The sequence below is a fragment of the Podarcis cretensis genome, assembly GCF_951804945.1.
Source record: "Podarcis cretensis genome assembly, chromosome: 5".
NCBI classification, from domain to species: Eukaryota; Metazoa; Chordata; class Lepidosauria; order Squamata; family Lacertidae; genus Podarcis; species Podarcis cretensis.
Window position 1 is genome coordinate 82,059,481 of NC_137174.1, and position 18,291 is coordinate 82,077,771.

General features: G+C 45.3%; 1 protein-coding gene across 2 annotated transcripts in view; it reads left to right on the forward strand.

The window, feature by feature from the left end:
* Nucleotides 1-18,291, forward strand: part of LOC307216995 (schwannomin-interacting protein 1) — a 387,429-nt gene that overhangs the window by 79,254 nt on the left and 289,884 nt on the right. For both annotated transcript variants that reach the window (XM_079977952.1, XM_079977955.1), the window contains exon 4: nucleotides 4,869-5,019. In XM_079977952.1, the coding sequence (XP_079834078.1) occupies nucleotides 4,869-5,019 (151 nt within the window). The remainder of the gene's footprint in view (nucleotides 1-4,868; nucleotides 5,020-18,291) is intronic.

The window sequence follows — 18,291 nt, forward strand, 5'->3', positions numbered from 1 at the left end:
TTAGCATATGCAATTTTGACGCAAATCTGTGTCCTCCTTTGACTTCTTTTTGGGTGTTTTATAAGTTACTGGCTGACTACACTCTCATCTGCCCCCGGAAGCCTTTTCTCCCAGTCCACAGAATACACTCCCTCCCTTTCATTTTAGCAGTGGTAGGGAAGGTGAAAAGTTTTCATCCCCTCCCTTCTCAGATGCTCCAGCACACTGATTATCAATGTTCAGGGTGGCAGAATTGATTGTATTAGTGGATGCTACTCTCAAAAAGGCTGCTAAATCAGAAGCAGATAAGCCACAGGTTGAGCCATAACTCAGGGACAGAGCACAGGCTTTACATGCGCAGATTCAAGGTTCAATCCTCAGCATCTTCAGGTAGGGCTGGGAAAGACTCTTCTCAAAAACCCTGGAAAGCTTCTGCTAGTCAGAGTAGACAATGCCGCTTGATGGACTAATGGCTGGATTTGGTGCAAGGCAGTTTCCTTTGTTCCTTCAGAGAGCATTTAACATCTACCCCGCTCATGAACTTTTGCTCTAAAAAATAGGTCTTCATCTTCCCAGCTGGAAGGGAGAGAACAGATGTGTGCTTAAGCCAGGAGTGGGAAACATGTGACACTCCAGAAGTTGTTGTTGTTGTTTAGTTGTTTAGTCGTGTCTGACTCTTCGTGACCCCATGGACCAGAGCACGCCAGGCACTCCTGTCTTCCACTGCTTCCCGCAGTATGGTCAAACTCATGCCGGTAGCTTCGAGAACACTGTCCAACCATCTCGTCCTGTCGTCTCCTTCTCCTTGTGCCCTCCATCTTTCCCAACATCACGGTCTTTTCCAGGGAGTCTTCTCTTCTCATGAGGTGGCCAAAGTATTGGAGCCTGAGCTTCAGGATCTGTCCTTCCAGTGAGCAGTCAGGGCTGATTTCCTTAAGATTGGATAGGTTTGATCTTCTTGCAGTCCCTGGGACTCTCAAGAGTCTCCTCCAGCACCATAATTCAAAAGCATCAATTCTTCGGCCATCAGCCTTCTTTATGGTCCAGCTCTCACTTCCATGCATCACTACTGGGAAAACCATAGCTTTAACTATACAGACCTTTGTTGGCAAGGTGATGTCTCTGCTTTTTAAGATGCTGTCTAGGTTTGTCATCGCTTTTCTCCCAAGAAGCAGGCGTCTTTTAATTTTGTGGTTGCTGTCACCATCTGCAGTGATCATGGATCCCAAGAAAGTAAAATCTCTCACTGCCTCCACTGCCTCCATTTCTTCCCCTCCAGAAGTTACTGGACTCCAAACCCCAGCAGCCCTGACCAGCAGGGCCAATGGTGAGGGATGATGGGATCTGGAGTCCAGCAACATCAGTGTGTCTGTGTTGGGGGGGGGGGTGAGTTTCCCTTCTCTGGCTTAACCAGCCTCTGGCCTGTAGTCTGAACCTCAATTTGACTCTGTAAGGCTTGCCAAAGATTACTTTTCCCAGGTAACCTTTTCCATTACTAAACTGAATCCAACTTTCAGATCAAAAAGCTCAAGCTCAAGCAATTTAGCGAACGTTAAAATACTACTAGAATATTTATGGGACATGAAGATTTCAAATTAAAACCAAGTGTATGCCTTTTAGTGAAGCAGCTTGTAGGTAGATGAAAGAATATGAAGAGTTTAAGTAGGGTTTGGATAGAAGCTAGTGGTGTGGTGTGAAAATTCTAGATCCCATTTTAGAAATGTAACTGCCTTTACTTTTCTTCTCTTTAACTGAGTTCCTTCTTTGTACTGAAAAAATCACTTTATCGTTGATGCATATATAGTTGTGCACTGCAATACTTTGCATGCTTACTCATAAGAACCCCAAAATATCAGACCAAAAACCCATCTGGTCCAGCATCTAGTCCTCACTGTGGCCCGTCAGATGCCTGTGGGAAGCCTGCAAGTAGACCTGGCTTTCCCAAACTTGGATCTCCATCTGTTTTTGGATTACAGTTCCCATCATCCCTGCCCACTGGTCCTGCTAAGTTTGGGATGATGGGAGTTTAAATTTCCAGTTTATCTGGAAGGAGCTCGCACATCACTAAATGGAAGTAACACATGGTTTATTCTCTAAAGGCAGGAAACATGTTAGATTCCTTCCTTCCTATAATATTATAACTAATAATTTATTTATATGCTGGTTGCCCCAGCCACTCTGGGTGGCTCCCAATAAAAAATAGTGTTTGGTTTTGTGTTGTGTTTTGACTAAGAACTCGGGATGATGCAAAATATATTGGCCTTTGTGGTGTTAAGAGCTTAGGTGCTTAGCCTGTATATGACAAAGAGGATTGTTGTTGTTGTTGTTTTAAAAAAGAGTTCTGAAGTATATAGAAAATAAAATAAAGAATTGACACAAGAATTTGTAGATTTGACCAGAATCTCAAGGAGTTGTTGTCTGGGATTTTGTTTGTGTATGAATCACTTCCCTCAAAACAACCCAAAGCTATTTAACAATATAAGCATCAACAATAGAAACATGCATAGAAGCAATTTCAAACCCAATACAGGTGCCAAATCAAATGGGATTTATACAGACATTCTTCTAGTGAGCAAATTTTATCTGAGTTAACTGTTCTAATTTGAAAGCTAATTTATTTGATATCACACTGCCACCTGGTGTCAAACACATAGTTGTAACCGAGCACCTTCTCAATAATCCCGATTTTTTATTTATTTTAAAGACTGTATTGGAAACCTGTTTTAAGATTGTGCATATCAAAATGTAGCAAATGCATGTATTTTCCATGGTCTGTGTTGCATATGCCTCTGGTTCCAGAGTAGCTGTGTTGCCAGTTTATTGCAGCAAAGACAAAAAAGAATCTTGTGGTTCTGTAAAGACTAACACATTTATTCTGGGATACACTTTCATTGACTACATTCTATTCATCAGATGTCTGAAGTGTTATCCCAAGTTATGCTTGTGTATTCACATGTTGCGGGGGACTGTGAGCACTGAGGTCAGAGGGAAATAAAATATATAACGCCTAGATGGTGATAATTGCATTATTAACAGGGGCCATTCACAAAATCATTGTTGCTGATAACAGACACCTTGGCATTGGTGAGCTAATTAACACATTAATACATCTGTGCTTACGTCTGTGTATTAAATAAGATTGTATTGGGGGGGTTTCCCCCTTGATCTAAAACAAATCAAGTTGCTTTGTACTCTTTTTAGAAAAGCAATGTGTGTGTGTGTGTGTGTGTGTGTGTGTGTGTGTGTGTAGGTAAGTGGGTAGGATTGGGTAACCAGATAGCAAAATATGGAATGGACTTGTGTGTCACAGTCCAGGTTACAGGCAGTCGGAGTCCCAGCTTGGTACGTCGGGACCGGGGTAGAGGTCGGGAAGCAGGAATCAGCAATCCAGGGGTCAGCAAGCCAAGAGTCCACAAATCAGCAAACCAGGAGTCAGGAAGCCAAGGGTCCAAGAGTCAGGAAACCAGGAGTCAGGAAGCCAAAGGACAGCTAGGTGTTGCTGTGGCAAAGAGCCAGAGGGAAATGCTGGTCTTATATACCCCTCCCTGCCCTTGCCACCAGGTGCTACGAGTCTTCTGTCAAGCCTCACCTGTGCGACCACACCTTGCCCTTCCAGGCCACACGCAGGAAGGCCCCAGTTCTGCGAGGCCCTACCAGTCACAGGGCCCGGCTCCTGCACGCACTCCTGACATTGTGCACCTCTAATACCTGTGCAGAAGAGGAAATATCGGCAGGCGTAACTTATTGCAAAAGCTACAGTTGCTGAAACTTCCTTTTCTGCACAGCTTTGAAAGGGGTGAAAACCCTGTCCTCATTTCTGCCTGACTACCCTTGTGTGGGCACAAGTGGGGCTGGAGTGGAGCAGCATAGCTTATCTGGCTTCCCTGTGCGATGGTTGCTGCTGTTAAGTGAGATGAGAGGGGAGGGGAGGTTGGTGCAGGTGCAGCATCAGAAGCGCTGCTTTGGTTCTGCTACTGTGGCTGCACCACGCTAACCCTCTTGACCCTCTGACCTCATGTTGGGAAACCAGGTGAGCCATTCTACTCCCTACCACCAACCACTACTGGCTAAATGTAAGAAGAAAGGGGGGTGGGGTTGGTTGGTGGAGAGAAGCGAATAAGTCAGATGTGTCTAAATTCAAGTTCCTGCTCTTCCTAATTTGCTTTCCCCCAGCCCTCAACATGCCAAATTCTATCTGTTAGATTTTGTATAGAAATTGACAAGTTGATTAGTGGTGCATGGTCAGTGGAGTAAGGGATCAAGGCTAGTCCCCTAAATGTTCCTGGCAAATTAGAGTATTAAAGTATTAAAGCCTCCTTCCCAAAGCCTGGGAAGCTTCTGTCTGACTTAGGGAGGGAGGTGTGATGCTCACGCACATATCATTGGTGCCCCCCCTCAAATCACCTTTGAAAGTTGGTGCCTCTGGCCCTAACTGCTCCTCTATGAAGAATTCCCCCACACGCCACTGAAGTTGATACTTTACATTATTGTTTTAAAACTTCATAAACTAGACAAGCAACACAATCCTATATAAGTCTTTTTTTAAGTAAGTCCCATTGAGTTCAGTGAGACTTACTGCAGGTAAGTGCGCAGAGGTCTACAGCCTGAAGCATGCACTTGAAGCATGGACTCTTCCCTTGAAAAGAAACAAGCAGGCTGCGGTTGGGGCTGGGTTTGTACCCTGTGTTTTTGGAAAAGCATATATTTGAAAGTCCAATTTCAAAAGAGAGATTTGAAAAGATTTTCATTTAAATTCCAACACTGTGCAAAATTTCACTCTGGCTCTGCGAGATTACCTTCTATCAGGCCCCCATTGGAGGGAAATATTTCAGAAGTGCGCGCATATATAAGAGGTTTCTCTATTCACCCATGTTTCAAATTACATGCAGCATTCAGAGAGCATGGCGTGAATATCTACAGCGTCAAGATTTACAGAGCCAGGAGCATCTGGAGAAGCGCAGTCCATCACCTCCTTCCTTGTCATCTGACAAGATGAGCAGCTCAATCAGTATGAACACCTTTTCAGATGGCAGCACCCCTGTAAGTAAAGTTTCCCCCTTCAAAGGTTGTTTTGCTAAAAAATAATAATATCATTTTTGCTAATATCACTGCTCAGAAATACTGTAAAGAATCTCTTTGTGTTTCCAGGCCACTTCTCATTGTATGTTAGCTCTCAGATGACTCTGGTAGCTCTTTGCTCTGCCTGAGGATTTTGCAAAGTCTAGCATCACGTTTGAGCTTTGAACTAGTTGCAGAAGCATGAGAACAGGGAATGTGGCTATGCTCGGTGCATTCCTGTTGTTTGTTTATTGTGCTTACCTCTGTTTCAGTCTGGAAGAGTAACTGTTAGATTTGCATTTATTTATGCCATGACTATCCAGACTCGGGTGAGATAGATCTCTTTAAGCTTTGGGTTCCCGTTGCAGCGCATTGTTTCTCCTCAGTGACCAGTTGTTTCATAAAGGTACTGTAGGGCAGGTCAGATATCTCACTTGTCCCTCTGTTGCAGCTGGGTGGCAATGTGATATCCTATCCCAGTTTCAGATCATAGTATCTCAGATAGATGGATGATAGATAGATAGATAGATAGATAGATAGATAGATAGATAGATAGATAGATATGGAACAGAAGTCATAGGGAGTGTTTGGGAAAAGGCCTGGAAGGGGGATTTCAGCAGAGATGAGCGTGGCAGGATACTTGCAAGGCTAGAGTGGCTTGCAAGTGGGACTGCTGTCTATGGTGCTGAAAGGATAACCAATAGTTTGCAGCTTGCTTCGGTGGCTACCTCAAATAGAAAGAAACAGGTCATTTAGCTGATGCAGTTTAAGGGTTTTGCCAGAGGGAACATCTCAGTTGACTGTCCCATGCCAGTCTTCAGGGGATGAGTTGTAATGTTTCCTTCCACATTGCATCAAATGTTATGCCATGCTCTTCTTTTATAAATTTAGGGCCTGTTTAACCATAACTATCACTATCTTCCTCTATTTATTTCCTCCTGCAATTATTATTATTATTATTATTATTACTATTATTTTAAAAAAGATCGCAATTTTGTACTCTGTGAAATCTATTTAAGCCTCTTTCTGCTTAAATAAAATTGGGGTGCTTTAAATGCATTGGTATATATTAGACTGTGCTATTTTTTTAAAAGCCACAAGAGGTCTCTCTTCTACCACTCAGGAACAGCTTGGCTTTGACTGTAGTAAGAATCAGTTAACACTGCATTGCCAGGGTTCAACTCACAGCTATTAACACCAACTGGAATTTTACCAATGCCTTCAGAGGGTGTTTTTTTTTATATTTCAAATGTATATGTTACACATGTGCTTCTAAAATTCTTGCATGCTGAAATTTCATGATAGCTTTCTGTGATATTAGGGCCCCTGGGTATTACCTTCCTGGCTACCTCTAGGTAGACTATGGTGAAAAGATTTGTACACTTTTGGGGGGGCTCCACTTGCTCCACTTTCTGCTTGCCCCTTCATTCTCACTATTTTTTATGTTCAGATCTGAGTGCCAATGCTTAGGAAGCCAAAACAACAATGCAACAGGGAGATATCAGGAGGCTGGGGCGGGAGGGAATCTCAGTGTCTCCAGTAGTACAACAAACAAACAAACAAACAAACAAACAAACAAACAAACCCCAAACACTGGGGGGGGGAGGAAATGTTTAGCGGGGATGAAACCCTCAAAACACCCACATGAAGATTGAGCATACTCATAGGTCATGAAACTATCTGTTGGCAGTGACGAATTTGGGCTCTCAAATGTCATTACCACCCAGTACGATGCTAAAATTTGGCACCCCCGACTCTCTCACTCCGTTCTGCAGCATTGTTGTGGTGCACCCTGTAGCATGGCTTTCAGTGCATGGCACACCAGTCATGCTACCCCAAAACCTCCTCTGCTGTTGAGGGATGGAGTCTCACAGAAGATGGCATGGCTGACTTACTGGAACAGTGAACAGGAGCACTTCGAACTACAACCTTTTATGCAGGTCCCACTTACATTCCATATCCACACCTGTCTCTGCGGCATCTGTTGGGTAGCTTATTCTGATAGCTCAAGTCTACCCAGTGAACTTCCAGACTATGAGAGAAGAGGATGCTGGGTTGTCTGCCTAGCATCTCTCGGCCAGGGATGGGGAACCTGTGTCCCTCCAGATGTTGCTGGACTCCAGCACCAATCATCATCCCTGACCATGGGTACTGCTAGAATCCAACAGCAGCTGGAAGTTCCCCTATACCTGCTTCAGACAGTGGAGTGGACTCCCCCGGAAGGTGGTGGACTCTCTTTCATTGGAGGCTTTTAAGAAGAGGTTGGGTGGCTATGTGTCAGGGATGCTTTAGTTGAGATTCCTGCCTTGCAGGGAACTAGATGACTGCCGGGGTCCCTTCCAACTCTACAATTCTATGATCCTATGTGTCAGAGCTGCCCCTGGGTCCCCGCTCACAGAGGACCAACGCGAGGCTGTCCTTATGTACAAAAGTCTTTATTGAGGTTCAGTTTCCATTTCAAAGCCGCAGCGCGCAGCTCTACGTCTTAAACCCTAGACCGGCGAAGTCCCGTCTGAGTCTCCTCCCCTATGACACCAGTTTAAGATCCTAGCCCTGCTCCACCTTTTACGCTGCTCTCTCCTCCTCTGGGTCCTCCTGCCCGCTGGGGCATTGCCCTTTCTGGACTCTTCCGACGCTGAGTTGCTTAGCTCCTCCCCCTCCCTCCGGCGGGCTTTAGGACCCGGTTCCCAATCCTCATTCTCTGCTGTCCCGCGCTCCTGTACATTTGAACTTGCCTCTCGCGCCAACCCAGTGACCTTCCTCCTGACCGTCACACTGCTTCTGTCACTGCTTCCCTCTTCCGGGACACTGGCCGGATCTGACCTCTCCTCCTCTGTCCGACTTTCTGATGGAGGCGTGGTCAGCCCTGCCTTATCTTCTCTCCCTGGTGGGGAATGCACTGGCCCCAATCCTTGGGATTCTTCCCCCCCACTCTGCTCTGGTGGGGAAGCTGGTCCTGATTTCCAGCTACTGCTCTGGGAGTCCCTGCTGCCCCCTTGCTCCTGGGGCGTTCCCCTTGGGAACCCCCTACCCCTGGCCACTGGCGCCCCCTTCTGTGAATCTTCCGATTCGCTGGAGAGGTTCATGGAATCCCTCGGTCCACTGTCCTCTTCTCCTACGCTCCCCTCGGATTCTTCCCCTTCACTCTCCATCTCCTCTCTTCCCTGTGCCTCTGCTCCTGAGCCCCTGACACTATGATTCATAGAATCATAAAATCACAGAATTGTAGAGTTGGGATCATCCAGTTGCTGACTTCCATGTGGTCTCAGTCACCTGCTGAGAAAAATAACTCCAAAGGTACTAGGAGAATCATGACAACCGTGTTGATCAGCTTCTTCCTTAATCCCTTGAAATCAGTGGCTCCAAGTCATAATTCAGTGGGCTGACTTGTGTGCTAGTCAGCCATATCACAGCTTTCATTTGGGTGGTTTTTATAAGAGTTTTTAAAGGCTATTAGGGTTTCATGAGCTGGGGAGAGCTACTAAAATTGAATTTCCCCCTAGCCAATATGATGTGGCCAACATGCAATCAGTCATTTGATCACTGGTGCGTTATCTAGAGTAATAGGGATGTTCCCTCTGGTGATGTGTTGCTTGTACATCTTCCAAAAAAAATAAAATAGAAATAAAGGAGCAGCAGTGATTTAGTATCTGTTTCTTAGCCTCCAAACAGCAATAGGGTTAGATCAGGTTTTCTGTAAAGCTGCTTGCCTTCAGACAATCTGCTGCCTCTCTCTCTCTCTCTCTCTCTCTCTCTCTCTCTCTCTCTCCTCCTAAGCTCTTCCACCTGATAAATCAGCAATAGTGTCCCACTGTGCAGACATATATAAAACATTTTTGGAGGCACTGCCTATGCTCAGACAAAACTGATGCAATCTTTGCTACAGAATGTGATGCCTCAGACTTGGGAATTCATGTCATCTTTGAAAAGCTAGAAATGCTCTCCCCATGCAGACGACTGCTCATGTCACCCAGTTCTTTCAAGACAAAGAGAGTCACCTGTTAACGGGTAAGAGACAAATCATACGGTAAGCCAAGCATCAGGTACAGAGAGGCTTGTCATCACCTGCTTCACGCATTATGAAAATAGGTATATATTGTGTTTGGCAAGTACTTACAGGCATTCTTTAGAAGATGTGAGAATCATCTTTCAGATTGCAGGGATTTTCAGCATCCCTCAAAACTCGAGGGACAGAGCTTACCCCCATATCTCCTTATCTGGCCATGCAATTTTTAAAAAGACAGAGATTGCTGCATGACAGATATAAATGCACTGTACAGACTCCAGCTGCTACTTTCTCTGTAGTTTGAATTAGTACCTAATGTATGCGTGCTTAGAAGCATTTAGTTACTTTCAGAAATGCAACTTGCAGTCGGGGCCAGTTCCCCCTCAAGTAAGCTGAGCAGACAGTGGCCCTCACTTTCTTTTCCTTCTCTCCTACTAAGTGGTGGGTGCAAGGTACCCGGAGATACCTAATGGGGTGCAGAGACAAGCACATCTGGATAACTATTCCCCAGTCTCTCCACACGCCCCTTGCTTCTGGTCTCAAACCTGTTCACACTCCACTAGTTGAGGTTCTGAGGTTACTATTAAAGGGACTGATACTAAAGAACATACAAAAAATAGATGAGCTGAGGGGAGACGTGGGGTTGCGCAATGAAGTCAGAACTGTGTGGGAGAGGATGCTTGCCTATTTGAGCTCCTTACATATATGTAATGTGTTCACGTCAGTGGAGGGTCCAGTACTAGAGGCGGCTGATGTCCATTTGGACTGGTGTGGCAGAAGACAGGGAGCCCAAGCAATAGGTGGAGCCAGAGTCACTAACACAGAGAGCCAACTAATTCCCCTCCTCTTTGCTGTGGCAGCACCAACACTGAGAAGGAGGAGGAGGAAGGTGACAGGCAATTACATCCCTTGTATTGGTTAAAAGTAAGAAGGCAGGCACTTGTTGGCTTCCTGAAGTTGGTGGATTAGCACCAAATTTGCCACCGCTGTCCAGTAAGATGTTTTTCCTTCCTAATTCCTGTCCAACCAAGTCTGTTGGTAAGGTCAGGGTCAAATGCAAAGAGACAGGTCAATTCTTTGGAGAACATGCATTCTATTGTGAGACACAGGAAGGGGACAGGAAGTCTTAAAGCTCTTCCTTTTTCCCTTCAGTGTGCTTGTTTCTGTAGCCTTTGGGCACAGTTGCTAAAGCTTCTTGTCTCTGTGGCATTTCAGCTCCTGCCTGCAGGTGTGCATTGTCCCTCCCTTGGCTTGCTGATGAGCAGCAGATGGTAGGAAAAGGCTGCCATTTATTTTCTCAAGCCCTGACATCTTTGTCCTCATTCCTCCTGGCAGCAGGTTTTGTTGCAATGAGAGTGGAGAGTTGGCTTCAGTTTTTTTTTAAGGAACGCTAATCACAGGTAACATGTACATAAGAGAGTACCACTCATGTAAAAAACTAACACACACAAAAACTAACCATTGTTCCCTAGCTAGAACTTTACTAAAGACCGTGTCATAAAACTCAAGGATGGGAAAGTAGATTCAGTCCTAAGGTCATATTTCCTTTTGGGCAGCCTTCCAAGGGCTACATGCTTGTTGTAGGTGGAGGCAGAGACAAAAGTGGGCAGAGCAAGAAATGTGAATTTTACCTCTGCAGAGCCAGCTAATATCTGCTACAGACACCCACCTACCCCTCTCTGTCATTTTTCCAGGCTTTAAAAGAAGCGTTACCCATTAAGCCAGTGTGGTACAGTGGTTGGAGTGTTAGACTAGGACAGGCATCGGCAAACTCGGACCTCCAGGTGTTTTGGGACTACAACTCCCATCATCCTTAGCTAACAGGACCAGTGGTCACGGATGATGGGAATTGTAGTCTCAAAACATCTGGAGGGCTGAGTTTGCCTATTCCTGGACTAGGACCTGGGAAACCACAGTTTGAATCCCCATGAAGCGCACTGGGTGACCAGTCGCAGTCTATTGGCCTGACCTACCACAAAGGGTTCTTGTGAGGATTAAATGAGGAGGGGGATAAACTGACCTCTGTGGAGGAAAGGCGGGATATAAATGTAAGAAATAAATAATAAACTTATTTTTGGCACCCTTCTGTCTTGAGGGGTTAGTAAAGGTAAAGGTACCCCTGCCCGTACGGGCCAGTCTTGACAGACTCTGGGGTTGTGCGCCCATCTCACTTAAGAGGCCAGGGGCCAGCGCTGTCCGGAGACACTTCCGGGTCACGTGGCCAGCGTGACATCGCTGCTCTGGCGAGCCAGAGCCGCACACGGAAACGCCGTTTACCTTCCCGCTGGTAAGCGGTCCCTATTTATCTACTTGCACCCGGAGGTGCTTTCGAACTGCTAGGTTGGCAGGCGCTGGGACCGAGCAGCGGGAGCGCACCCCGCCACAGGGATTCGAACCGCTGACCTTTCGATCGGCAAGCCCTAGGCGCTGAGGCGCCACCTGCATCCCCCTTGAGGGGTTAGCAGCAGCAAAATGACTCCTCGGGTGCAAGCCTAGGCAGTGTGTATGGAGTTCCTGGGCTGCCCTGGTGACAAGACCCCCCCCCCACCGCAACGGCCTCATTGATGTTGTCCTAAGGCAAGCAGAACCATACATGGCTTGGCTGCAGGAGTTGCTTGTAGGAGGTGTATAAGGAGCCATCCAACCATCTCGGGGACTTCACTCTGGATTTGTGTAGGGTTTACTCCTTAGCCTTTTCTTCTCCTGAAGATATCCTGCAAGGCACCAGAGGTTTAGGATCAGAGTTTTCCTTCTCTTAGATGGGCTGCCTTCCCAGGTTGATGAGCCCCATCTGCCCCTCACTTCCTGCCTTCTTGAGCATTGGACCCATTATTGATCTCATCTGCTCAATCCACCTGAGCCTGTTTTTGCATGCAGGGGAAGTTCCTAACTCACTGAAGATTTAAGACCCATTGACTACCCTCACCTGGTTTAGCTGGCCAGTCAAAGCTGTTCCTGGGGTGTGGCCACTGTCGCATGCTGACAGTTCAAGGTCACGTTCCATCCGGGTAGAAACTCTCTAGGAGCATGCAAAGTAGGACTGTTAAAGGTTGTTGTCTAGGAGGGCTGGGGGAGGGAATGTGTCCTGTCCACCAGAGAGAGAGAGAGAGCCCTGAATTTGCCCCACACTGACATGGGCAGTACCCAGATAAGGATTCAAGTTGCTCCTTCCCTAGTCATCCAATTGATAACCTGACCACTAATTTAGCTGAGAAGTAGGGCTGTGTACCTGCACATATGTTCTGCTTATGTGCTATATAGGCATGCATGTGAGAGAGTGCGCTGGCTATACCTAGAGAGGCCAAGGGCGAATGTGGCACTCAGGCAAAGAGAGAATTATTCTTCACCATCATTCTGGTCACCTAACTTTTGATCCCGATCCAAGCAGCTTATAACATAATTTGTGGGTCCTATAAAGCAATTGGCATACTGTAGGCATGCAATAAACATGCACTTTTATCTGCAAAGGCATTGTCTCCTAAGGAGTCTCATGTCGTGCAGCTATTGCACTTATTTATGGGGAGGTAGTAATTATGTTTACTGAACTTGTGGTTCCACGAAACCATTTAAAACCTAAATTAATCTGCTTCCTCCTCCTCTCTCAGCACAGCCCTCAATGCAATGTTGGGGTCTTTCCCAGCTGCTTTATTTCCTCCTTTTAAAAATTGTAATAAAGAGCCCAGCTAATTTGTATAAATGAGGTTTTACTTCATTGGTTTATAGTCTACATAGAGGAAAAGACTTAAGTTAGGATTATATTAAATTCGGGTTCTAACTAAATCCACATGTTGTATTTTATAAGCTAATCACTGAAGGCTGATTTAAATGCCCCCATGTGGTCATCAGTACAAACTGATTACCCATGATAGGGCTCCACGTGGTGAGCATAACATTTAGACGCTTTTTACTCTGTGCATCAGCTAGGGTACAAAGGCACAGCACCAAAGGTTATTCTGCAGCAGCTTATAGATGCAGCATATGGTGGGGTCAGCAGCACCTTTTAGAAATGGTAACCTCCTTCTTCTTTCTTCTTTTGCGATCACTCATAGCCAAGTAAGATTGTCTTCCATAAACACGGTTTTAACAATGAGTCCGTAAGTGACTGTAGAGGCCAGTTCTGGATCCACACATCCTTCCACAGTGGGGACATTGGTTTCCAGGTGGGAGTTGATCACGGTGTGGATTTAAGACTCTCCTCCCTGAAAGAGAGGGGAGTGGTTGTGGGCGGGAGCCCGAACACCGCTCCTAGCAGGGGGTGTCGCCCCCTGCCTCCAGCTCACCTGGCTGGCACTCACACCCCCCCAGTGGCCGTCCAACCAGGTGCCATGGGGGGGGCGTGTCCAGCAGCCTTTATGCTGCAGTGTCAGCCTCTCTCCCCTGCCTCTTTTCTCTTCTTCGTCCTGTGCGAGTCACCCACCCTCCACTCCCTTTGAATTAGGGCTTAGGTCATTGGCCTTGCTATGGACCTTAGGTTGGTCGCCCCGGTTGCCCGGGGGGGCTGGTAGTTTTTCCATTTGGCATTTGGCTTTTTGGTTTTTTTCGCCTACCTCGTAGCAATCGTCACAACTTTTTGTGGTATTGGTGGGTAGGTTAGGCATTGGAATAATGTGTTGTGGTGTGTCGAAGTGCTAGGTGTGGCCATCGCCTATGCCTTCAATTTCTAGGGGTATTCCGTTAAAGGAATCTGGCGGTCGTGTATTCCGTCCGAAGCCTGCTTGGCGGGAGGCCATGGCACGACCCTCGGTGACATCAGGGGTGAGCCTATAGTTGGATTAGCATCAACAGGTGATGAACCCCTGGTGAATAAACCCACTTGTTTCGCGATCCAATGCCTAAGCCAATACCTTTTCATTGCTGTAATCAATAAAGTTGTGGCCTTTTCTAGCCCATTAACCTTATATCACGTGTCCCTGTGTCTTCATTTCACTTCGCGGGGTTTGGGTCCTCGAACCACAACCAAGCGTTCCTTCCTCTTAGCACATTTCTCCCTTGCGTCCTGAGTTCGAGTGTCTTCAAAGCCCATGACACCTTTGGTAAAGGCTGTTCTCCAACTGGAGCACTCGCAGGCCAGTGTTTCCCAGTTGTCAGTGTTTATACTACATTTTTAAAGATTTGCCTTGAGACAGTCTTTAAACCTCTTTTGTTGACCAGCATTATGCTTTCCACCAGCATGGTAACCACCAGCATGCTAGCACAAATGAATGCTTTTTGGTGGCTTCATAGGAGAGGCTTAACATTTCAATCACCTCTAAAATATCATGCATCCAACAATATTAAAGAAACCTGTAGATGTAATCCCAGAGGCTCTGTCTATATTTTTTGAGAATTCTTGGAGAAGAGATGAGGTCCCTCCAGACAGGAGGCAGGCAAATGTTGTCCCCATCTTCAAAAATGAGTGGTGTGAGAAATAAGACCCAGGTGACTACCAATCAGACAGCTTGATGTTGATAACAGGAAGGGTCCCAGAACAGATAATTAAACAGTCAGCCTGTGAGCACTTAAAAATGATGCTGTGATTACTAAGACCCAGCATGGGTTTCTCAAATAAAACTCATGTCAGATGAATCTCGTTTCTTTCTTTTTTATATAGAGCTTGGTGGATCAGGGAATGCTGTGGACATAGTGTATCTTGATTTCAGTAAAGCTTTTGACATGATGTTTGCGGAGAAGCTGGTAAAATGTGGGTTGGGCGAGGTAACTGTTGGGCAGATTTGTAGCTGGTTAGCATTGCTTTTTTTCCTAGAAAAAGGGTGCCAGTACTGCCCCCTCACATCAAAGCACCACTTCCACAGAGTGCCTGCTGATGTCCGAGCCACTTGTGCACTGACTTTTTTTGTGAAGGGAGTAATTATATGTAATTATATACACAAAAATCCATAGTGTGTGTGTAGTGGAGTTCAACATTGCTCTAGGATGAATGTTATGTGCACAAGCATTTCAGCTTGCCAGATGGAACATGCCCCCTCTCATCCCCCACAAGCTCTATTCTAGGGGTTCTCCTCATCTTTCCCAAGCTAATTTCAGGGGGTGCTTGGGGCAAAGGGGAGAAGCGTCATTGCTCAAGTGCGACTCCAGCTTCCATTGAATCATTAGGCGCTCATTAGGTGAATCCTGCCTGATATGTATAAAATATTTAAGCCACATGCTACACTATGCTTCTGCACCATTCTGTGGTCTAAACCACTTAACCTCCTGTGTTTGCCAATCAGAGATGGGGTGAGATCCCGTTGCTTTGTCCCAGCTCCTGCCAACCTAGCCGTTCGAAAACATACCAGTGCAAGCAGGAAGGTAAACAGTGTTTCTGTGCCCTCTGGCACTCATCACAGTGTCCTGTTGTGTTAGAAGTAGTTTAGTCATTCTGGCCACATGACCTGGACAAACTGGCCACTGTCTGTGGACAAACGCCGGCTCCCTTGGCCTGAAGCAAGATGAGTGCCGCACCCCATAGTCGCCTTTGACTGGACTTAATCGTCCAGGGGTCATTTACCTTTACCTCTGCACCATAATCTTACATTAATATATAGGGATTTGTAAATGAAAATGGTTCACTGAGGACTACTTAGTGGGAATAACCTGCTGCTTATTCTTGTGGGAATGGAAAGCCCAGCTGGAAATGAGAGATGACTTGGAGTATCTTAGAAAATGGCATGGCTTTCTGGCTGGAACTGTGAATAAGAGCAGTCAACATGCATTTTGTTGCAGGTCCCACTTGTAAATTCGACATCTTGGAAAAGGTTTAACTTTCCACAACTCTGACTTTGGTAAATGCGCATACCATAGGAAAAATATTTCAGATTTGAGAGTCTGCTTGTACAAATCAAACATTAAGGAAGGGGTCTGGCAAGGCATCTGTTGTCTGGTCAGACAGTAGACAGATTTGATTTAAACCTAATGATGCTGAATAGCCATGGCTGCTGCTTATTCGGAATAGTAAGTCTATGTAATTGGTGTGGCTTCAGGTGATGCACTTGCCTGCACCATGCTGAGGGGGAGCTGCAAAGCAGACTGTTTCTCAGTTGGTGTTGGACAAGCAGTAGATTATGGCGCAAGAACACTTCAGACCACTGAAAATTGGCAGCTTTTTTGAACTCACACAGAATTCAGTGAACTGCAGCTGCCTCGGATGAAATGCTAAAAGAGGGAAATATCTTTGCTAGGCAAATACTCCTACATGGTGTAAAGGCACAGTATTGCATATACCAGAGAAATAAAATTACTTGGTCACTGGTGGTGTGCTTTTTAAATTCTGAACATGGAGAAACTGGATTATGTCTTACTTTCTGGCTGTTTATCGTCATGTTTGGTACTTCTGCCCTTTATACGTGTGGCCAAGGCACAACTTTTTGGCATCTTTTGTATGTCTTCTTTGCCTCTTTAACAAAAGGTTGCATAATTACTGGGTGTTTAAAAGCAATTAACTACATGCGGTGTATGACACAGGACTGCTGCCCAAAATGGCATCTCTGAGCTGACCTCCCACTGCAATGTTTTCCTTTGTCTCATTCCACTGCATGTTTTCCCTGTTTCTGCTCCACATAATTTGTTGCTGCTGACAAGGGTAGGGAAGCTCACGATGTAACATAGGAATGTATGGCTTAGCATTATGGTGATCAGCACTTGAATGCCACTTTTGATAATATCCCTGTGTTGAAAGAAACATGCAGTTCCCTAGCAATAAATAACAAAGTTGCAGCTTTTACCTTGGCCACAGTCCATGGCTTAGCTCTGATCTCTATGTTAAGTGCTCTCCAATTCCCTGAACTAGGGGCAGTAGAATAAGGTTTAGTTTCCTTCATAGTGCATCGGGGACACATTTGTTTATTTAACTAACATAATGCATATAATAAGAATAAGAATACCACTTGGTTGTTAAACGTATCAATAAAACAGCTAAAAGCATATATCTTTGTGATTTTTTTTCTTTCAAAAAATCGGAGATCAGAGTGGACGTGAATACAACAGGCAGAAAAATGGCTGGTCCTGTATCAGACTCCGAAAGCAATGGTGTGAATCCCACCAGCACTATCAGTTGCTTCCAAACAAGCTAAACTCCTGTTCAAAAACCAGTTGACTCTACCCAGACATTCTGTGTCTGCCAAAATCAAACTGGCACCACAGCACTGTTTCTCTCTCCCCCCCTCCCTCTCCCTCTCCCTCTCCCCAACTGAAGAGTGCTGTCATCCAAAGACAGGGGAGGGAGCGTTCCAACTATCAAGGAACATTAATTTTCTTTGATTAAAATCCCTGAGCTCTCATTCGTTGCCCACCAATAGTCCCATGCACAGTAATCAAGACAGCCTCATTCCTAACGATAATGTAATTGTAATTGTTGACTGCAAAGATGAAATCTTTTTATTTGTGAAGTTTTGCGAAAAGCTCTATATGGTATCACAGTGACTCTGCTCCCAGTTCTTCCGACACAGAAGCTCTGCTCTAATTGTCTGGTTTGAATTCCAAGATTCCATCATGGAACCAAGATTGTGAGGAAGGTGGCTGAGTGAGGTGGGATGAGAAGATAAATGGATCAGCAATTATAGTTTTGCTGAAAGATTCAGAGTGCTGAGCCATGGTAGTCTGTGATTGCTTATTTTAAAAGAAAAGCCATGATACTAGAAGAATCTTAAGACCGACTCATTTTATTTTAGGAGCCTACACTTCAGTAGACTACACAAGGGGGGAGTTTACAATTTTAAAATGAAAAGGACTCTGCTGGATCTTTGATTTAAAGTGATACATCTTAAATCCTGTCATACTTTGTTTCGTGGGGAAGGAAAGCCTTGCAAATAATTACAAATATGTTAATATAGCTCTTAGCTCATGAGTAGCTAACCCTAACTTAACTCTGTTAATGTTCCAGTTAAGAGGTATTAAGACAAACTAGGTATGAACTTATTTATGCAAGTTCAAGGATCTGTCTAGGTTTTTTTTGTTGTTGTTTTAACAAATTCAGATAGTTATGGGTTTCAGCACCGTGGCACATGGCGGGGTTTTTTAACCCCACAGCTAAGGGGGGAAAGTTTTGTTTTTTTTAAAAAAACCCTTAATTAAAGACTCTTATGTCTGGATCAAATTGTGCACTAATTCAGCAGCTAGGGCATGTGTGGAGTAATCAGACTGATCCATTCTTTAGCGGTGTGACTCTTTCAGTGTGATCAGCTGAAATTCAGCTCCCTGTCCTGAACAGCTGATTAGTGCCATCTCAAATCTCCTAACACTTCTTCCTCGACTGGGCATTGCACTCTGTGTTA